At 51.8% G+C, this 21,304-nt stretch overlaps 3 protein-coding genes across 6 annotated transcripts in view; 1 reads left to right on the top strand and 2 right to left on the bottom strand.

Annotated features, from left to right (window-relative positions):
- The window catches only part of TLN1 (talin 1), a 31,282-nt gene extending 25,958 nt beyond the window's left edge, over nucleotides 1–5,324 (bottom strand). For all 4 annotated transcript variants that reach the window (XM_025281695.3, XM_044940013.2, XM_044940012.2 and 1 more), the window contains exon 1: nucleotides 5,070–5,324. The gene's annotated coding sequence lies outside the window, so the exon portion shown is untranslated. The remainder of the gene's footprint in view (nucleotides 1–5,069) is intronic.
- Nucleotides 5,325–5,524: 200 nt separating this feature from the next.
- CREB3 (cAMP responsive element binding protein 3) lies at nucleotides 5,525–10,007 on the top strand. Its single transcript, XM_006064363.4, has 9 exons — nucleotides 5,525–5,913; nucleotides 6,043–6,190; nucleotides 6,266–6,333; nucleotides 6,450–6,539; nucleotides 8,170–8,276; nucleotides 8,385–8,453; nucleotides 9,068–9,152; nucleotides 9,250–9,334; nucleotides 9,416–10,007. Exons 1-9 carry the CDS (start codon nucleotides 5,776–5,778, stop codon nucleotides 9,730–9,732), a joined length of 1,107 nt encoding a protein of 368 aa, XP_006064425.1. The 5' UTR covers nucleotides 5,525–5,775; the 3' UTR covers nucleotides 9,733–10,007.
- GBA2 (glucosylceramidase beta 2) lies at nucleotides 9,871–21,294 on the bottom strand. The gene is made up of 17 exons (XM_006064362.4): nucleotides 20,449–21,294; nucleotides 16,649–16,740; nucleotides 16,225–16,340; nucleotides 14,357–14,575; nucleotides 13,815–14,054; nucleotides 13,491–13,593; nucleotides 13,185–13,338; nucleotides 12,972–13,097; nucleotides 12,602–12,774; nucleotides 12,285–12,389; nucleotides 11,978–12,085; nucleotides 11,727–11,878; nucleotides 11,495–11,601; nucleotides 11,214–11,356; nucleotides 11,024–11,139; nucleotides 10,734–10,925; nucleotides 9,871–10,459 (listed from the first exon to the last, which is right to left on the bottom strand). Exons 1-17 carry the CDS (start codon nucleotides 20,775–20,777, stop codon nucleotides 10,178–10,180), a joined length of 2,757 nt encoding a protein of 918 aa, XP_006064424.1. The 5' UTR covers nucleotides 20,778–21,294; the 3' UTR covers nucleotides 9,871–10,177.
- Nucleotides 21,295–21,304: the final 10 nt, after the last annotated feature.

The following is a 21,304-nucleotide window of genomic DNA, read 5'->3' on the forward strand; positions in this document are numbered from 1 at the left end:
CCCTCTTAACTCCTCAGGCCTTGCTGCTTCTAAGATAGCAGGTTAATACCCAGTTCTCACCATAACTCCTCCTATGCTCTGTCCTCTTCAGTAAGTCCTTCTCAAACACTGCCCTCCAGCTCAGCTGCCTCTCCTGACAGTGTCTTCCTTACAGCTGGCTGGGGACACTAGTCCCACACAGCCTTCCCCCGCCCTCCAGGCTCCACCCTCCATGGAGGTGGCAGGTGGCGCACAGTGCACCAGACAACAAGTCTGCCTGGCAGCTGATGATGTGACCAGCTCCGTCCAGGGATTGGTGCCTCTTACCTAAGAGAGGTGAGCACATCCAGGCAGCCCATTCCCCTCTCTGCAAACTGCTAGCCCCAAGGGGGAGAAAGCACAGCCAGAGGAAAGCTTGGAAGTGGAGGGTGGGGTCTTAGAAGCAGAAGGTAGGAAATAGGAGGCAGCAGCTGAGAACCAGGGAAGCTGGGAAGGGGTGTGTTTTTGGAGGGTGAAGAGATGAGGAGAGATTGAAAATCTAGGTAGAAACAGGAGACAGGAGTCAGATGTGGCAAAGGTCTGCATCAGGAGTCTGACAGACAATTTCTGACCTTATAAATAATCTCGAGTCTCCAAAAAGAAGAAACCACAGCTCGCCCTCAATCTTTACTCCCAACAAGAGGGGACCCTCCCACTCTCCCCAGTTCTAGGTTTCTGCCCCCCTCCCCATCCCTGGCACACCTCTCCTGATAGCTGGACAGACCTGGCTGTAGGGTCGCTGGAAGGCTGGAAGGTCTGTCAAGCCAAGGACACACTGAAAAGACCTTCCACCCTCAGCTGAAATTGCACATCTCCCCCCATTTCCTCCGGACATATGGACACCCCCTTCCTCCTTAAGCACGGAAACCTCTGTTGAGACCCCGATAAGGGAGTTGACTCATGGCTACCCTCACTTTCAGGCTGGTCCTGAGTGGACACCCACACAGCTACAAGTGGGTGAAGGAGCAAATGGAATCAAATGAGTTGGGGGCAATGAGAGCACAGAAGCGGGCCCCTGGAAGTAAGGGGAGAAGCGATCCAATTTCTGTTCCAGCTGGAGAACTTTGCTCCCCTTTCTACTTTCTGTCATGTTTTATGGAACAGCAACAATCCCCCCCCTCTCCACCATGTCCCCCTCCCAGAGAGCTCCTCCTCCCTCAAGACATTCCTGAGATGCATTCCAGAGGAGTTGGGCAATTGGGGGGTGGGGGTGTGGGGAGGATAGAGGACAGAGGTCAAATCCCAGCAAGGAATGGAATGTAAGTGTACTAGGGGTAAGGAATTTGGGGGACATGGAGAATATAGTCAGAGCAGATACCCACAGAGGGAGCTGCAGAGAGACAGGGAGTTACAGAAAGGGACAGAGGGAGAGAGAAAGCTGAAGACAGACTCAGAATGTAAGAGGGTTGGGGGGAGTAACACTCAAGCCTGTTACCAAATTTGGCCTCTGAGTCTGTAACCGCGGGGAGGGGGGAGGGCTGTGGGTGAGACTGACATATCCGGCCTCAGGCTGCGGCAGGCTCATTTAGGGCTGGACTGGGCAGCTGAAGGGCTGGACCTGACCTCCCCCAGCATAACCCTTCCCTACCTCCATCCTGATCCATGCATATTCATTTTCCCTAAATGTACCCCAGCCTATGCACAGAGCTCTTTCCCACAAAGTTACTTATAGTCTCTACATACATACACATTATCTCAAGCACACAGCCCCTACACAGCTCCATCACAACAACGTTATCTTCCCATAAAGACTCTGCCTCTGTCATCAAGCACACAACACTCAGCCCCAACGTCTCTCTGTGTGCTTTCTCCTTCCAGTCTTCCAGTGAGCAGTTCTGAGGGCCTGTGGTGGGGAAGGCCCTGGTTTTCAGTGGCTGGGAACCAAGAAGGGTAAGCACTTGCATCTGCCCTCAGCAGAGTGGATAGCTACATACAGAGTTATAATAAAAGGCAGGATGAGGTAAGAACCAAACAGTACGTGCTCATGGGAGAGATCCCTTTCAGGTCAGGGAAAGGGGACTAAAATGTCTCCATGAAAAGTGTCATTTGAAGTCAAGATTTAAACAAATAAAGATAATCAGAAAAAACAATGATCTATCTTTTATTGACGATATGTCAATTGCTTTGTGTACACAATTTCATTTAATCCTTACAACAACCCTGCAAGGTAGGTGTCATTATTTCCATTTTTACAGATTAGGAAACTCAGGCTCAAAGAAGTTAAACACTTGCTCAAGGTGCTTGTCCAAAGTCACACAGCTAATAAGTTGTGAAGCCAGGATCCAAACCCAGGTCTTTCTGACTCCAAAGCCCAAGCTCTCTCCACTATTCCAGCCAGCCGGAGATGAGTCAGGGGTGGCATTCCAGGCAGAGAGAATAGCATAAGCAAAGGTGGAGAAGCAGGAAATCACGAAGGAGCATTCAGGGAAGTGAGGAGCAGGCTGGTTGAAGCACAGGGTACCTGCAAGTGAGCAGTGATGGGGAAGTAAAGGTTAGGATGGAAAGGCAGGGGTGAACTCAGGAAGAGGATGCGGGATTTCACCTACCAGAGGACAACAGGAGGCCAAGGGAGGCTATGATCAGAGAAGGGGCACAACCAGAACTAGACTTCAGGAAACTCACTCTGGTAGCTACCTGGGAGGTTAGTTATAAAGACCCTGCACTGGCACAAGTCGGAGGTAATGAAGCCCGAATTAGAAAGGTGGAGAGGAGGATGTCACTCATCAGAAATTTGAAGAGGTAGAACCAACAGGATCTGATGACAGGCTTAACTCAGGAACCAGGGCCCCAAGTGAGGCTGGAGGCCTACAGCTTCCAGTCATCAGCAGGTACTCAAGAGTGCCTGAATTTAGCTAAGGTACTGGGGAGAGGGGAAAGAAAGGACAGGAGGAGGTGAGAATGCAAACATGAGGCTGCCTTAGGGGATGCAGTTAGCAGTCAGTTAGGGGCAGAAAGGATGGGCTTAGTGACTATTATCAGACTGGAAATGGGGGAAGAGAAAAATGCAAGGACAGGGTAGGGAAGGTAACAGTAGGAAAAATATGGATATAATAAGTTACTGAATCAGCCTGGGGGAAGAGGAAGGATACTTATGTGAGTCGAGGCTAAGACAGGGAATGAGGTCAGAGGCCAAGTCAGGCGGTAGGAGGTTGAGAAGAGATGTGTAGTCAGTGGCTAAATCAGGTTAAATGAGTGGAACAGGGGTACAGGGAAGAGATGCTGGCAGTGTCTAAGTAAAGATGGAGTTGAGGGGGATGGGCTGACGCCAGTGGCTGGGTCAGGCTGGGTAGGGGACAGTGTTGTGGTCAGTGGCAGGGTCAGGCTGGGAGTGAAAGGGGGTGTGGTCAGTGGCCTGGTTGGGCGTGGGATCAGCAAGACCCAGTTTCCTCTTTGGGTCTCATTTCCTCTTTTCTGTTGGGGGAGTGGGGGAAGGGGATCTATAACTGGACCAAGAAATTAGGAGGCTTAGAATCAGGGAATGGCATATAGCAGGGACTGTGAGGGCTTGGCAGCAGTGTTGAGCTGGTGGTGGGGTATTTAGCAGATAACCAGGAGGTATGTAGGTGAATGAGTGGGTAAATATGGTGGGAGAGTGCTTTAATATGATGGGAAAGCTCAGATGTGGATGAGGGAAAATGAAGGTGGGATGTATGGATTAAGAGGTGGGAAGGGAGGCAGAACTGAGGCTGAGAAGGTAACATTAACAGCATGGGAAAGCTAAAGGCAAGGGAAGTATTCTGTCAGTGGGTATGCCTGAGGGTGTGAAATGCAGGGCCAGGGAGGAGAGTTGGAGAGGAAGGCTTAATTTCGAGGGACTGAGGGAAAATGGAGGCAGTAGGGCTGAACTTTCAGAGAATTAAGCCACCCTCTTCTTGCATGGGAACAGTTTCCTTGGTCTGCTTCCCCCTTAATCACCAGTCCCTTCTCCCCTACGCAGTCTGCCATGATTACTAAGCCCTGTACATGTCCTGGGTCCCTAACTCTTTTCTAACTCCTACCTTGTAAACAACAGGATCCAAGAACCCTCCCCCTCAACTGTGGTGGTCACAGCAAGAGCCTGAGGCTTAGAGAATAGAATTAAGCTGAAATCCCTGATGCCAGCAATTCCAACTAGCCCAGAACCCTAGCCTGAAATTAGTCTGTCATTTCCCTGGGCCAAAGAAGCCTTCCCCACACAACAAGGGCATCTATCTACTGCCAATCTCTTAAATTTCACCTGCCTGACCTCAACTACAGCACAGAAAACTGCCTGAAATTTCTAACATTAACGCTGACCGTAATTTGTCTCCTGCTTCCCAGTACTGGATTTGACAGGCATCCCTGTCCTACCACATACCTGAATCCAATCCCTGATCCCAATTTTGATCTAATTTTTACCTGTAGCACCAACTCCATACCTTTAACCCTAAATCTTGATCCCTAAACCTAAAGTTCATTTGTCACTTGATTCCTGATTCACCCCTTTCTTGTCTATCCCTTGTACTGTCTATGCTAACCTTCTCTAATCCCTAAAACTGGATTTCTAACCTAGTTCCTGTTGTTGACCCGTAACCTGAACTCTGACATACATTAACCTGAACCTGAACTCTAACTAAATTTGGTCGTTATAGAAAACAAAATAATGCCCTTAATCCAAACTTCACCTACACAAAACGCACCTCACACTAATAAATCTAAATTTTAACCCCAGCTTTACACTCCTAAAGCTAACCTTAACTCCTAAAACCCAACTCCACTTAATCCCCAACTCACCCGTTCCTACTCACGTACCCGCTATCAGCTAACCTCAAAGCCGATCCCCGCCCTGCGCCACACTGCCACCCACTCCTCACCCTCCCTCAAAACTATCCCAGGCCGAGGACTGCTCCAGGAAGGGCCTGGCTGCCGAAAAACGGCCTATTTAACTCAGAGCACAAGCCGAGATACACCGGACGCGAACCTCTCCAACATGACCCGAAACAGACGCAGAAGTCAGGGGCCCTGCCCGACCGCCTCCCAGGCCTGGCGTCGCGGCCCCACCCTGAGGCCCCAGTTCGCCCGGTCCGGCCTACCTGCGCTGCCCGGCTCTGTGCCCCGCCCGCCGGCCCGCTAACCCGCTCGTTCTCCCGGTGGCTCTCGGGCTGCGGCCTCGCCCTCCCTTCGACACTCTCGGCCACTTCCGTCCTGGGAACGTCCCCCACCCGCGGGCGGCGCCCTGGGCCCGCGCTCTATGGTAGCGGGCACTGCAGGAAGCTGCTCTGGCCCCAGCTCTCGATGCTCGGGAGCCCGCCGACGACCGGCAGCCCCTCCCCAGCAGGAAGCGAGGGTGCCGCGCAGTCCCGAGGAAGCGCCCGAACTGCGCCCTAGTTCCCTTTTAGGCTCTAATCCTTCCTTTTTCTGGCCCGGGGCGGAGCCGCTTCCTCAGAATGCCCGCCCTCAGGGACTGCGGGGGCGGAACGCACGTCCCCTCTATTTGCATCGCGCCCTGGACGTGGCGCGTAGCGCGGCCGCCTCCGCGTCGGGGTGGGGTGGGGGGACTCCAACTCCCGGCATGCCTCGCGGGTAGGTGCGTCACTTGTGTTCTGTTGGAAGTCTAGAGGGGAGTGGAGTCTGGGAGGCGTGTCCCGCTTTCAGAGCCATCGCCAGCAGCTAGGAGGAAAACGCCGCTGGAGAGCCGATAGGTGGGGCCGACTGACAGTCGGTCGCGGTTACGCCTGGCTGGGGATAGGGTCTGGGTGGCGAGGTGAACTCCTGTGTTTCTGCGCATCTTTTCCGTAAATGTCTCATATGGAGCTGGCGTTGGACCCGGGTGACCATGACCTGCTAGGCTTTCTGCTAGAAGAAAGCGGTGGTTTGGGTGCGGCGTCCGACAAGGCCTTGACGTCTCCGCCGGATTGGGAGCTGCCACTTTCTGAGGTGAGTGGGGGGGCTCTGAGTCCGGGAGGCGTGAGGCGAGTTGGTGGGCGGGGGTGGGGGGTGGGGGTGGGGTGTCCCTAAGGCAGAGGGTGGTGATGGTCAAAGCCTGTTAATTTGAACCCTGTGCAGTCTCTGAGCGACTGGGACGTGGAGGATTTCCTGAGCTGCCTGCCGAGTCCCCCAGCAGCGTTGAACGTTTTCAGCAGCTCTGACCCCTGTCTTGTCCAGCATGACCACACCTATTCTCTGTCACAAGAGCATGTCTCCATAGATCTAGGTAAGCCTGAAATAAGTGAAGTTTGGGAAAGGAGAGGACTCCAGGGCCTGACTATTCGTATTTGCCCTTTTGCAGATAATGAGAGCTATGAAAAAGAGGGGGCTCAGATGACTCCACTGCGTGTGGAGGAGCCGGCAGATCAGGTACTTGACTTGATTTACAGGAGGGTTATTCCCGTATTGCGCGGGTCGGGGCAGTATTCCGCGTTACTTTCTGAAATCCCTTTGCATCTCTGCTGCCCACCTCTCCGGAACCGCAGGAGATTGCTACGCTGATACTGACTGAGGAGGAGAAAAGGCTGTTGGAGAAGGAGGGGCTTACTTTGCCTGGGATGCTTCCGCTCACTAAGGTAAGTCTCCCATTGCGGGGACGGGGATTGTGAGTTCCAAGTAGGCCAGTTCTGTTAATTTTGTAACAGTAACTTGAAAAAGAACTGAGGTGAGAGATTAGCACATCTTTGAGTAGGAAGCTGGAGCATGTGGTTAGTATACTGCTTGCAAGGACAGATCCTGGTTTGTAGTGTGTGTATAAATTTTGGTGTTCTTTTTAACTAAGAATTCAAAATTATCAGGGTAATATTAGTAAAAGGATTTGGAAAGTACTGTACAACCACGGGGCTCTGATACTTACATTTCACTGGTTTCATGCTAATTTACCTGTAGCTGAATAGTAAATTAAGTATTAGAGTTCATCAAGGCTGGATTAAGTAGTATAACAAGAATAAATGTAAAATTTGGAGTTTCAAGCAATGAGTGGCAGCTTCACATGCACGGTATTGTGATACTATGATGAAATCAATGTCCGTTAACAGAAAGGTTAACTGAATTTTACTTTCTTAAAAATATAAGTTGAGCCAATTCCCTGGCAATCCAGTGGTTAGGACTCTGTGCTTTCACTGCTCAGGGTGAGGGTGCAATCCTGGTCTCACCAGGGTGCAATCCCCTGATCTGGGAACTGAGATTCCACAAGCTGCGAGGTGTGGCCAAAAAAAAGTACAAGTTGAGTCAACAGTGTGATATGGCTACTAAGGAAGAGAATGGGGTTTAGAAGCTGTATCATCAGATTCAGTTGTTGTTGTTGTTTGGTTGCTAAGTTGTGTCCAACTCTTTGCAATTCCATGGACTGTGGCCCGCCAGTCTCTTCTGTCCATGGGATTTCTCAGAGAATAATACTGGAGTACGTTGCAATTTCCTTCTCCAGGGGATCATCCCGACCCAGGGATGGAACCTGTGTTTCCTGAGTCGCCTGCATTGTAGGCAGATTCTTTACTGCTGAAGAAGAAGAGAAGGCAATGGCACCCCACTCCAGTACTCTTGCCTGGAAAATCCCATGGATGGAGGAGCCTGGTAGGCTGCTGTCTATGGGGTCGCTCAGAGTTGGACACGACTGACTTCACTTTCACTTTTCTTTACTGCTGAGGCACTGGGGAAGCCCAGTTGTATCATTAGATACCAGTTATCTAATAGTGTTGCCACTAGAAGGGCAGTAACCATCTTGTTTTCCTTTATATTGGCCAAAAAGCTTCTTAAGTTTTGAGCCTATTATCTTTGACAGATATTAAGAAGATGCAGTCCATCCTGAGAAGAGATAAGATGATGAGTTAAAATTTTTGCCCAGTTTTTTTTTAACACTCTGAAGAAATGTCAAGTGCTTTAAAATAGCTGAAGACCTTTGTTCTATTATGGCCCCAGAGATTAGGTGCTAGGTAAGTCCAACAGGTAGAAATAACAAAGGCAGATGTTGGCTCATGATAAGGAAGGTTTTTTAAAAAAATTATTATTTAATAAAATTGTTACAATGGTTTGGCTTGTGAGGACATTAACACCTGGTCCTCAGAAGCATTCAGACAGAAGCAGAGTGCCTATTGGTCAGGGAAATTGTAGAAGGAATTTATGCTTTGAGAAGATTGAACTCGGTTGCCTTCAAACTCTTTGGTCTAATGTTCCTCTGATGGGATCCCTTTTCCTGTCTTCTCCCAGATGGAGGAACAAGTTCTGAAACGGGTGCGGAGGAAGATTCGAAACAAAAAGTCTGCTCAAGAGAGCCGCAGGAAGAAGAAGGTGTATGTTGGGGGTTTAGAAAGCAGGTATGAAAGGGAGCTGGACTTGCGGGTGGAAGAAACAGGTAATTGGAAGTGTGAGGTTTTTGAAGGGAGGATACAGGCCATGTCCCCACATCCCTGTTATTCCTCCAGGGTCCTGAAATACACAGCCCAGAATCTGGAGCTACAGAACAAAGTACAGGTCCTGGAGGAACAGAATCTGTAAGCAACTCTTTCACATCAGGCTTCTCTCATCCCTCCCACTTAATCCTGTCTCAATCTTTCTCCTGCTCCATACTTGATTTCTCACAGGGCATCTCTCACGTATAAGGTCTGATGCTTGGTCTTTAATGGGTCTCTGATTCCATGAAGCTCACAGTAATGGGGAATAAATTCACAAGTATAAGTATCAAGAAGGAAGAGAGGGAGTAAGACCTCATGTGGCAGATGGCATTTGATAGTAGATATGATTCTGGGATGGGGGTGGGGAGCATTCTAGGCAGAGAGGACACAGCTTAGTCCAGTCTGGCTGGAACCCTAACATAGGTGAGTTGGTCAGAAGGTAGAGAATATAATCCCTGGTGAGGATTGTGTACAGAGCTCATCAGGCAGTGGAGAACCACTGAAGGGGTTTGCAAAAGAAGTTTAAGTCAGGGCAGAGACGTGTGTGTTTGTGTTAACGAGGTCTGATATTTTGGTCACAGAAGAGATCACTTGCAAAAAGTAAGAGAGGATCCAGAGCACACATAGAGAGGATGGCCTTAACAGGAGGGTTTTGTCGTATGGCAGGTTTTTGTTGGTGCCAGGCTGGGGGTGCTCACTGTCCCCTCTTATAGGTCCCTTTTGGATCAGCTGAGGAGACTCCAGGCCATGGTGATTCAGACAGCAAACAAAGCCAGCAGCAGCAGCACCTGTGTCTTGGTGAGGATGGTGATGGAAGGAGATATTCTTTTCTCAGGTGGCAGGGAGAGGGGTGCAATGCAGAGCCCTTCTTCATCTCTTTCCTCCTGTGCTCCAGGTTCTACTGTTCTCCTTCTGTCTCCTCCTGGTACCTGCTATGTACTCCTCGGACACAAGGGGGAGCCTGCCGGCTGAGCACAGAGGTGAGAGCGCCTTGAGGATACCACTAAGGAGGGGCTAGGGGAGAGCCCCAGCCTGCCCCTGAACAGGCTTTGTCTCCTCAGTGTTGTCCCGTCAGCTTCGTGCCCTCCCCAGCGAGGACCCCCTGCAGCTGGAGCCACCTGCCCTGCAGTCAGAGGTACCAAAGGACAGCTTGGACCCTGAGCTCCAGGCTGCTAGCAACTCTTGCTGCCTCTTCCATCTCATGCCCCAGGCTCCTAGAGCAGAGCCTCCCCTGCAATTGCCACTGCCTGATGGTTTCTCAGAGTGCTCCTGCCCAGATTCCATATCTCCCCTGCATGCAAATCTCACAAGAGAGGAAGGATGGCTCCCTACTCCCAGCCCCACATCTGTTATCTTGCAGGGCAGATACTCAGGCTAGATGTGAGGATGTGGGGACCCTCTTGTCAGAGTCTGGTGCCCCCCAGTCTGTGTTCAGAGGAAAGGGAATAGGAGAGGGCTAGCCTCAGGTCCTGCGCCCTGTCAGGAAGCCTGAGGACTCAAACACACCACACTCAACTGGTTTTCTGGGTCTTTTATTTGAACCTGTGTATGTCTGTCACCCCATGAAAGGGCCTAGGAGAATCAGATGACCTCCCTGAACACATCATGCAGTGAGGGGATGGGGTGAAGAAAGAAATAAATAAGTGATTCTGATGCATGGTTCACCCTCAACCCCTCTTTACTGGCACGGTGGGTAGGTAGGAGGGCGGGCATGATTGTCCTGGTGGCTCAGGGTTGCAGGAGACGGGGGGTGGGGATGGTGGCAGAGGAAAGGTCAGGCTAAAGGCTGGGCTGTTAGCGCCTCCTTCCACAGTTCACACGGCTCACTCTGGGCTTGGGTTTGCCATGGCTTCCTTTGGTCCATGTTTGGGCCTGGTGCATAGTCCTGTGGCCCGTTTGGATATTGGCCCAGAAGCCTTTTTATGTTGCTGCTGCTGCTGCAGGGCCAGCTGCATGGCCCAGATGCTCAGTGGCCGCATGTAGGCCAGTGAGCGGAACACCCGCCGCTGGCAGTACGCCTCAGGAGTCTGGAAGGCCAGGCCCAGGCGCTCCCACACAGTACGATAGCAGCCTTCAGCTGTCCGGAAGCCCTCCCAAGTCAGGCCCTGAAAGGGAGAGAGGGAAGTCATTACTTGGCAACCCTTGAATAGCTATTTCAGCTGGACAGATGGAGATAATAGGGTCTCTGCCCTCAGGGAGTTCCTGGCTAGTGGGGGAGATAAACTTGGCTCACAGGCAGAAGCTTGAAGACAGGCAATAGAATGCATGCCAAGGAAGGTGGGAGGCTCTCTGGATGGATAAGATGGCTTTGAATTAGGTTATCAGAAGTCTGATAGCCAAGGTACAGATGGCAGAGAGCCGGGGAAGGGAGTGAGTTACCTCTTGGATCATGGTGGCTGCCAGCCCGTAGACCACACCCACCCAGACTTCATCAGACTGGATGCTGGATGTGTCAGGAACACCACGGGGCTGCATGCCATTCACAGCCCCCATGGCCCCTCCTGCAAAGGCCTGGACATTGAACTCGAAGATCGTTTGGAGAGCACGGACCACCTGTTGGGTAGGAAAGACCTAGAGGGACAGGGAAGAAACATGGTCTTTTATACTTGCTTCCCACCCCCAGGAAAAACCCTTAGCTTTCTCTAGGACTTCTCCTCCTAGTCTCTCACCTCACTGTCTCCTTCTCCTAGGCCACTGGCCCTTAGGAACCACTGGCCAGCACACTGGTCAGACATGATGCTATAGGACTGAGGCTGAGAGCTGCAGTCGTAGTTGTAGTAGCGGCCTGGAGAGGGAGGACACAGTAAGTCTCCTGCCTCCCAGAGCTGCCTTGAGATTCTTTAGGATCCCCCAACTCACCATTCCACAGCAGCCGATCATAGGCTTCCTGGCCCCGGCTAAGGATGGAAGAAAACTTATTCTGGGCCTCCTGTGCCCCACACAGAGCAGCCATCTGGACCATCACAGCCACGGCCGCCAGCCACAGTCCTCCACAGTAAGCACTGATGAGGGACACGGGTTGGGGGAATCAGCCTGGCAGCTCCAGCCACTCTCATACAGAATAATAGGCACACTGAGCCCACAATCCCTTGATGCCCAGTTCCCCACCTCAGGCCCTGGAAATCCCTACCCCCCCCAACCTGGGGCCTGTGGTGACCCATCCATCATAGGTTTGGTCTGCATAGCCTCCATTCTCAATGAGTCCATCGTGGTCCTTGTCAAACTTCATTTCAGACTCCATCACGGCCTAAAGAGGGATCAAGATACTGAAGACCGAGATACTAAGAAAAGACAACAGTAGCCAGCTGGGCTTTCCCCAGACACCCAGAAACATACCCCTGGTACACAGACCACTGCACACATGTCCCTTACCAGACACACAGGCCACATGTCCCTCAAGAAACACTGGTCACCCGTCAGGTAATAGTCCCGATAGACCTGCAGCACAAACTTCAGGTTCAGGTCCTTCCAGTCTCCAGTATCGTGGATCTCGTACGCATTGATCCGGAGCCATGGCTCGTCATCTGGGGAGGGGAGGAAATGTGGTCATCTGCACAGCGGGCTCAGCTGGAGGGTGCAGAAACGGAGGGAGAGACGCACCCTTGTGCTGAAGGGGCTTGTACCTGGGTCCCCAACATCATGGGGGATGACGTTCCTCCTCTTCACAGGCGCTGTGACCCCACTCATCAGGAACCGCCGCTGTGTCAGGTCCTCCCTGAGAGTGGCCAGAGCTGGGGGAGCAGATACACAAGGCGGGGTGCGGGGCAGGGAGTGGGTAGGCTTGGGGTGGCGCACAGAACTGTGTGTGGGACTCAAGGGGAACCAGTGAGCAGGATCCACATATGTCTGAGTGGAAGAGGCATCAGGGACCACCAAGGTTCAGGGCTGTGGGGAACTGAGAAGCAGAAGGGGCACAAAAGGGACCCTCACCCATGTCATACTGAAGGCTGAGCTCAAGTTTGGGCCAGAGCATGATGAGGGCGAAGGAAGCATAAAAGTGGACATCGTATGTGTTGTACATGCGGTATTCCTGGCCTGGAGAAATGAAGGAGACAACATGTTGCCAGAATTCTTGCTGCTGCTTCATACTGCCCTGCCTAGCTGCACCTCTGGAATTGGGGTATAGGGCACCATCACACTCCATGTTCTAGCCAGTACCCTGGGATAGGCAAAACCCATCCTCCTGCCGTGGGGCAGGGCACTAACTAGCCTCATGGGCACACACCACGCCCCTTGGCAGCCCGTACCTTCAAGGTAGGCAAACCGGCCGTACTCCTGCAGGAGGGGGCGGAGCTGGCCCATGCTGCCCACCAGCTCCTCTGGCAGGGAGTCTTCAGGAACTTCCAGCCATACTGTGCCCCCGTCAGCCAGGAAGTAAAGTTCATTGAACAGTGCAGATTTGTACCAGGCAGGCAAGGATCTGGGGAGGCAGGAGGAGGTAATGGTCTCATGAGGGTGGCACTTCAGGAAAGGAAGGATTCTGGGGTTCAGTGAAGTAGGGGTCCCAAGTGAATCCCAGACCACCTCTGTTGACTTTGGTGGTGGAGAGTGAATCAGAGAGTCTTAGTGAAAGTGTGAGGGCCTGGAAGAAAGGCAAGAGACGGGCTCCACTGGCACCTGTCCTCCAGTACCGGGCTCTGCCAAGCCGAGATCTTCTCTTCCCAGTCGGCATAGTGCCTCAGGGCATAGTGGCTGAGGGCGGGTGCTGCATCACCGTCTGGGCCAAAGAACCTCGTGTACCGCCTGGGTGGACAGAAGGGGAGGCATGAGAACATGGGCTCCACTCAGACCCCCAGCACCATGATCCGTGCACACTCTCATTCCCGTCACCTGTAGTAGACCTGGCCCTTTGCTCCAAACATGATTCTGGGCATGTCCCAAGCCAGTGAGAACTCTAAGCGGTGCCGGCCTCGTGGTGGCAGCTTGCCCGAAACACACACAGCCCCAGCGATGCCCACTCCTTTCTGCGAAGGGAGACTTTTTCCTGAGAGAAGCACAAAATGAGTGAGTACCCACTTTGGCCACAGAGATCCCTGACATAGGAAGAAGGCCTGTTGGTTACCAGGCCTCCCAGCCCTGCTCTGAAGACAGGGACATTCTCTCTTCCCTCCACCTCCCCGTGAGACCCCCCATCACCAGCGAGGGAGTCCAGCTGTCCATCCAGAAGTAGATCCTGCCACACCTGCTGCCCGGCGCTGTCAGGGTCAAAGGCTGTAAGGTGGGTTACCGTTGTGTCTGCCTGTTAAAGGGTCAAAGACTTTGAAGAGAAACTCCATAGGTGCGTGGCTCCTGACTAACTCCCCTCTACATCTTCCCGCCTCTAAGTTCCACCAGCTCAAAGGCTACGGTGAGGGTGGGACTCAGGAGTTGAGGAAGTGAAGAGATCACAGTGGATTGGGCTCAGGGGTCAGGCTGAGGGCAGGGCTTCAGGGCAATGCTATAGGGCAGGCGCCTCCATACCGAGAGTCTTGCAGCCACAGCCATGGTGTAAGGATTCGGGGGGGTTGGATGATGCAGCAGCAGCCCCTGAACAGTCTCCCCATCACGCTCCAGACAGAAGGGCTCATTCCACAACCCCCCGGGGGCGTCGTCTTCACCACCAAGTCCGTTCCGCATAGAGAACATGATGGACACTTCCAGGGCTTCATCCCCTTCATTTTCCACATCCCACACAAAGACTCCTACAGGCAGGCTGCTGTCCTGGGAGCAGAAGGTCAGACTCAGATGGTCCCTGTGTAGCCTTTCGGCCCCACTTCCCAAGATCAGTCCTTGGCACCGAGGAGCTGACTCAGATACCCACTAATATAGTGTCTTCCACTTGCATCTCCCCACATTGCCTGGCAGGCTGTCTACTAGGAGACAGAAGACCAATCAGGTGGTGGTCCTAGGAAACCAGCGTGAAGTTCATGCCCCACCCCCTCTCTTGCACAGGTCACGACACTTCCAGGAGAGAGAGATCCTGGGGAAGGGAGAGCCCAGAGGAAACCAAGGGGGAGCCTCACCTGGTAGTCATGGGGTAAGATGGGTGTGATCTGGCGGCAGGTGAGGGTGACGTTCTGGCCAGGAAGCTGATAGACAGTCCAGGCTCTGGGATAGAGGGCGTGGTAGAATGCAAAGTACCCACACAGACCCCAGTTCCAGCTGCGCAGGACACTTGGGCGCTCCACCGACAGGACTTGCTGGTACACCGTCTGTCCTCTCCGGCGCAAACACACTGTGAACTAAACAAGAAGGTACGTGGGCTAGAATGGGGTAACAGGTATCTCAAACGAGACCCCTTCCTAGAGTAGCTTCTCCCCTGCCAGACCCTGCAGTGGTGACCTGCGCCCACAGGCCTTCCTCCTACACTCAGTGAATCACTGAAAATCGTGCCTTCTCCATCTTTCTCCCTGCTTGCTCTCCCTTCTCACTGCTCTGGTCTTAACTGCCCTAAGGCTGGCCCGTACCATCTCTGCCCCACCCCATCTGGATTTCAGACTGATTTTTCTTACAGAGAACTCAAGATATATTAGTCTGTGTTTATAATATTTCAATGACTCCCGTGGCACTCAGGCTAAAATCTAAACTCACCTACCTGGCTTTCAAAGCTTCATTCTTGAGGTGGCCCCTCCCCACCCATCAGATTCATTACTTGTTCAAGCCCTTATATTTCTGGTCGTATCAAATACTGTTCCTTGAGCACAGTACATTTCCTTCTCCATGCTTTTGCGCACGTTCATTCTCCTTTTAGTAAAACCCCTCATGCTTCAAGGCCTAGATCAAATGCCATCTCTCCCCTCAAGCAGTGAGCCATTCTCCTGTGTGCCCCCTACCCTTCTAGTCCAGCATGTGATAATGTGTTTACATTCTGACTCCCTGACTGCTCTGGAGGGTACAGGCTGTGAGGGGTTAATATCTCCTCCCTCGGTTCAAAGTACGCCTAATATCTTTAATGTATACATCAAATAATTTTTTTTTATGTTGTTGGAATAGTAGGTAATGGTTAACATTACAGGCATGTAACCACAGAGAAAACTGGTTCTGAATCCCAGTGCTTCCCTTTACCAACCATGTGACCTTGGGCATGGTACTTAGTTGCCTCGTGTATAAAACAGGTGTAATAATGGTACTTCCTTGTAGAACTATCTTTACATATTAAATATTATATAAAAAAAGAGTCATGATTGTGGAAGGCATTCGCCTCAGGATACCTCAGGGATGAGCCAGAGAGGAAGCCTGGGGCCTTGGGCAGGGCTGGTGAACCTGAACTAGGAAGGGCAGTGTCATTAATAGGATTCAAGGTCTGCTAGTCATTTCTCCTTTGAAGATGAGCTGGAGGCCTCCCTCAGACAGGAAGCAGGAACTTGGTGGACAACTCAACATGGGAGGGCACTAGAGAGAGATGATGAAAGGTAGCCCACATGCCTCTGGCAATCAAAGGCCTAGCAGTGACGAAGTGGCTGACGGCTGGCAAATCAGGGCAAGCAGTGGGTGCTCTATGCATGCATCTCTTTTCCTGTGCATTTGCAGACTTTTGGTTTGTTTTCCCTTCTGATCTTTCAAGCAGGTTAAGTGATCCCGGAATTGTCTGACTCTCTGTGGCTGGGGACAGAGAGCTCAACCAGTGGAGCTGGGGCAGCAAGGCAGGTGGGAGGCATTTATTAGAGAAATAAAGGGCACCAGGGGTACCTTTTCTCTTTCAAAGAACATGAATTCTGAGTGTCTCATTCCTATAGTACACCCCAGCACAGGGCTTGGCACACAGAAAGCATCCTGAAAATACTAGATGGAATCATGTACATCTCTAATCGCCACATCCTACACTAGCCAAGAGACCATTCCTGCCTGTGAAGTATTGTCCAGGACCTCTGCTCTACCTCCTGGCTCTTACTTGGTTAGCGATGACTGTCTGGTGCTGGTACATTCCAGGATTAAGCTGCCAACGACAGAACTGGCCTCTCCAGCCTCTGGTGATAGTGCCTCCCCCAATGCCACCCAAGGGACAACCTAGAGAAAGAATCAAGATGTCAGAGGGGCGTGGGAGACGAAAAAGAGCGCATTTCTCACTTTCTAGACTATAGAGATGGGTTCCTCTAAACCTGGGGTGGGGGGTGAGGGGAGAATATCAAATTCACACACTGTGCACTTTAAACTTATACAGTGTTCTATGTTAGTTATATCTCAATAAAGCTGGGGTGGGGGAACCCTAGGGAATGGGTCAGTGCAATTTAAAGAAGCTGAAGGCTTCTTTGCCTAGCTCCAAGTGGGTCTGGCTGCTGCTGTCTCTGACTGGGCAGGGCTGGAGTGAGGCTCACCGTAGATCTGTCTCAGGGGCACAGAGTTGATGAGGTCGATGAAAGGTTTCTTCTTTTCCACCTGGGTCTTCCGGTACCACCACTGCAAGTACCTGAGGAGCAAGGGGTGCTGTGGGTCAGGGCAAGAGGCTGCAGTCACCTCTCTCTCTTTGGACACCGTGACTTCCCATGTTTAACTGTTCCAAGGACCCATTGCCTTCACTTCAAACTTCTTCTCCTCTCAACTTCTCTGTAGTTCAAGGTCCTCTCATCTTCCCAGTCACCCCCAGCGATGGCACGGGACTATCTTTGTTTCTCCTTTCTACTCCTTAGAAGGAGCTCTCTGATCTTTCCTCACCTCTAACTCCACCACTGGTTTAATTTATTCCAGGAGCTTCTGTCTGAGGTGCTGAAAGGGCCAGTTAGTTTCCTGACTTATAATCACCCCCACCCCATAAACAGGCATGTGAAGTCGCTTCAGTCATGTCCGACCCTTAGCGACCCCATGGACTGTAGCCTACCAGGCTCCTGCGTCCATGGGATTTTCCAGGCAAACAGTACTGGAGCGGGTTGCCATTTCCTTCTCCAATGCATGAAAATGAAAAGTGAAAGTGAAGTCACTCAGTCATGTCCGACTCTTAGCGACCCCATGGACTGCACTCTACCAGGCTCCTCCATCCGTGATATTTTCCAGGCAAGAGTACTGGAGTGGGCTGCCATTGACAAAACTTGAACGGCTTCAATGCAGAAACCAAGGGGTTTCCAATGCCCATGGATAAAAATTTGCCCAAGCAAATTCTAGAGGACATGTACATAATTTCAAACAGGCAGAGGCTGCTGCAATAGCTTCTTTTTTAAAATGATTTTTCTTCTGATTATGAAAGATTGAAAATGTGGAGAATGCACTAGGTGGAAGGTGAAAAAAATCCCACCCATATACATTTTGGGCCATCTTCTTTTAAGTCTTTTTCTTTTTTTTTCTTTTTCTGTCTCTCTTTTTAAGTTCAGCATTTAAACTGTAAGCTTTCTAATTTGTTCTCTTATTATATCCCAGAAAATCCTTCGAAAAACCCCAACATATCCTGGTCTTATCACAGCTCTGTATCCAATAGACAAATGATTCTGTTTGGGATTCAAGGCTTTGACATCTGTCTCAGCCTATCTTGTGTGTGTGTGTGTGTGTGTGTGTGTGTGTTAGTCGCTCAGTTGTGTCTGACTCTTTGTGACCCCATGAACTGTAGCTCTTCAGGCACTCTTGTCGATGGGATTCTCCAGGCAAGAACAGTGGAGTGGGTCGCCATTTCCTTCTCCAAGGGATCTTCCCACCCAGGGATTGAACACAGGTCTCTTGCATTGCAGGCAGATCTTTTACCATCTGAGCCACCAGGAAAGCCCCAGCTTATCTTACTTCCTACAATTTCCATTCAGAGTGGGTCCTCACTAAGCAACCCCTTCCTGCCGGACTCTCTCCCAATTCCACTCTCCTCCCTCACCAGTTCGTTTATCCCCATTGTTCAAGCACACTGCTGATAGCCATGTAATGGGGTAAGTAACCCTGCTGAATCTATGGGGATGCTCTTGCCCTTCATACCTCAAGGGATGGTTGGAAGGGCACAATAGATACCCTTCTATTGGCACACCTGTGCCCTTCTAAGGTCACAAATGACACAATAGATAGAAAAGCTACAAAGTGGAATATCCATGTCATATATCATCATTACTTGTACGTACACTATCTCAGCTCCCGATGGGACACTGTCCTGTTACTTTAGTGTTCCTCATGTGAGTCTGACATACTTTTCAGTTCCCTGGGGAAAGGGACAGCGACAAAGACTTGTTGCTTATTACCCACAGCTTCAAGTACAGGGCAGGGCACCTGGTCTGCAGTCAACAAATATTTGCTGGGTTTATAAAGAACGTATGTACAAACAGTGGAACATAAAAGAAATGAACAGGGACAGGAGCAAGTGGAGGAGAAATATGATTAAAGAACAGGGAGGGTACATTCTGGGAGTGAGGGGAGACGGAGGGAAGATGAACAGTGGGATGGTGGGAAGGCAGCTCTTCTTTGCAGCTTAGAGGAAACTGGACTTTGAAACTGGTGGCCAGAAAGGATTGCCAAATGGAGGGAGGGCACAGCTCCGATTAGGGCAGTGAGGGAGAAATGCAAGATGTGAAGATAGCAGAACAAAGGAGTGTCTAGCGCAGTACAAGCACTCAGTACATATTTACTGAATGAATGGATTCGGGCTGAAAGGGAGAGCAACCAAAATTGAGTTCTTACCATTCTGAGGCCAAGAGAACTCTGTCTTACTGGGGCTCCTGAGCAGTGTACCCCCAATTCAGCTCCCTCTTAGGGCCTATGTTTCTCTCACACCATTGAGCAGCTGGCTATTCCTGATCTATTTGTCCTCTTCCATGATTTCAACCTCAACTTAATCATTCAGAATTCTTGTCTCACCCCTGCATTCTCCTCAGTGCAGGACCTCATCTCATCTCAAAACCCCTGTGTCAGTGATCCCCACCCTGTCCTGGGATGGGGATCTGAGTCCAGGGGGTGAGGACAGCTTCAGGCATCTGTGATTCAGCTTATACTTAGGGATGGAGGGGCTAAGATGCCCATGGACAGGTTCTTGACCTCAGTGTTCCCACCACATACACCCCAAGGTGCTTCTCTCAGTACCCTGGCCCCAGATCCTGTTTTGACCCAAAGCCTTTTAGGGTCAAAACTAGCCGAGTCAGTTTCAGAAGCAGCCTGGAGGAATTACTGTGCTCTGGTACAGGCCACCCAGAGGAACTGTCAAAGGAGTCAGACACCCAGGCAGCAACAGGCCCTCCCCACTGCCGAGGGCTTGGGTTAGGTCCATGGGCTCTCCACCCCAGCCCCACAGCACTGACCGCGGAAGAGAAGGAACCTCTACTTAAGAGGCTGTCAAAGCTGGGTTTCCCATACTTGAAGCCTCCCTCCGCAGTTCTGTGTTTACTGTGGCAACTGACTCAGGATGACCTCAGGGTGATGCTTTCTGTCCTCACAGGCACCTGTCTCTGTTACTGGGTCTTGGTCCCCAACACTCAGTGAGGATCCGGAGGAGTCCTACAGCCTCCTACAGGACAAACTCTCAGCCTGTCTGCAACCCCTTGCTAGGGTGGGGGACCTGGAAATGCTCTGGAAGATTATAACTAATCTCTAGGAACACCTAAGAGGCAGGGCCATTTTGGTCAAAGGTCTTCTTTGCTTTTTGTATCAGGGGCCATCTATTCCAGAATAGATTGAATATTACCTTTCATCACCCTCTCCTTAGGGTTGAGAGCAGGCAGGTTCTCAACCACTCCCCAGAGCCAGAGTTCAAGGAAAGAAGCCAAAGGGTGTTGGGACTATTAAATGCTGTGCCTAAGTGAGTGAGGTTCAGTGAAGACTCCAGTTGCTTAGGGGGATCTGGAGCTGAGAACCCTCCTCTCCCAGAAGACAACATTGTATCAGTACTGAAACTGCCAGAGTATCTTTCCTACCTTGTCACAAAGTATACCTAATCCCAAAGGGCAGTCTTCAGAGAAGAGAGAGTACCTGAGAGGGAGCCTAGATTTGTAAGGCTTACTAAAAGGCTCAAATACCCTTTCTTGCTAAAAAGACAAGTTACTGGAAGGAAGTAGGTTGCAAAGAGACCTGACCTGGTCTAACCCTCCAAAACTATGGGCTTAGATGATGTTGGGAATAGAGGCCACCTGACCAGGACAAGGCACCCTCCTGCTTTCTCACCCTTTCCTGCCTCTGCTGGAACAAAGTGAGGCACAAGGTCCTCTAGGCAATGGGATCGACTCACCTCAAGCCCATGCCCAAGTGCTTTATCAGGTTGCTCAGCGAGATGTCATTGGCATTTAAGGGTTTCCTCTTCTCTGCAAACTCGTGAGCCAGGCAGATGCGCCAGCCAAAGGGAGGCACCTGGTAGCCCTGAGCTTTCCCCTCGTAGGAAGCCATCAGCTGCCCGGAGTCCTCCGCACTGCTGTAACCCTGTTCATGCTGGGGTTGACTGTCCTCAGGGATTGGACAGTCTGTAACCTGCACAGCCTCCGTGCCATTTTCAGGGCAAGAAGCCTGTGGATCCCCTTTGGCACAGCTGGTCTGCTCCGAGGCTGGGACTCCGGTTCCCATATTCCCTGGATCCTGGGTCTCCAGGACCTCGGTGGTTTCAGTTTCCGAGCTTTCTGGTACCAAGTATCTGGCCAGCCAAGCCCAGATACGGACGTGGATGGTTGTTAGGTGTTGTCTAGGAGAGCGGGCCACGGGGGAAAGCTGAGGCGAGCTGGTGTCTCCGTGCAACCAGGTAGCTGTTGCTGCTGCGGCGGCGGCGACAGCAATAAAGCCGCCACGGTCTCACCCTCGGTTGTCTCTCTGGGTCCTGGGCGGGAAGGATCGGGTCTCGACGTCATTGGGCCGCGGTGATTAGCTGGCCCGGCCAAAGGGCGACTGGGCCCACGGAGAGGGGAGGAGCCCCCGGGGCCGGCCCTCCAGGCACCGCCCCCGGGACCAGCCTGGGAGTTCGCCGCAGCCCAGGCCCCGTCCCCGGGCCGCGGCACCAGGCCCCCCAGCGGTGGGCGCCAGGTCCCGCCGGCCGGTGTCCGGGGCGGCGCCCGCGCCCGGGTACCAGCCCCTGGGAAGGTGACCCAGGGCGGCCGGCC

Source organism: Bubalus bubalis, chromosome 3 (genome assembly GCF_019923935.1).
Source record: "Bubalus bubalis isolate 160015118507 breed Murrah chromosome 3, NDDB_SH_1, whole genome shotgun sequence".
NCBI classification, from domain to species: domain Eukaryota; kingdom Metazoa; phylum Chordata; class Mammalia; order Artiodactyla; family Bovidae; genus Bubalus; species Bubalus bubalis.

Coding starts and splice junctions, on each gene's coding strand:
- CREB3 (XM_006064363.4), top strand. CDS start 5,776: ATGTCTCATATGGAGCTGGCGTTGGACCCGGGTGACCATGACCTGCTA. Junction 8,277..8,384: donor GTTGGGGGTTTAGAAAGCAG/GTATGAAAGGGA, acceptor TTATTCCTCCAG/GGTCCTGAAATACACAGCCC. Junction 9,153..9,249: donor GCAGCAGCACCTGTGTCTTG/GTGAGGATGGTG, acceptor CCTGTGCTCCAG/GTTCTACTGTTCTCCTTCTG.
- GBA2 (XM_006064362.4), bottom strand. CDS start 20,777: ATGGGAACCGGAGTCCCAGCCTCGGAGCAGACCAGCTGTGCCAAAGGG. Junction 13,339..13,490: donor ACAGCTGGACTCCCTCGCTG/GTGATGGGGGGT, acceptor TGCTTCTCTCAG/GAAAAAGTCTCCCTTCGCAG. Junction 13,098..13,184: donor AAGGGCCAGGTCTACTACAG/GTGACGGGAATG, acceptor CTGTCCACCCAG/GCGGTACACGAGGTTCTTTG.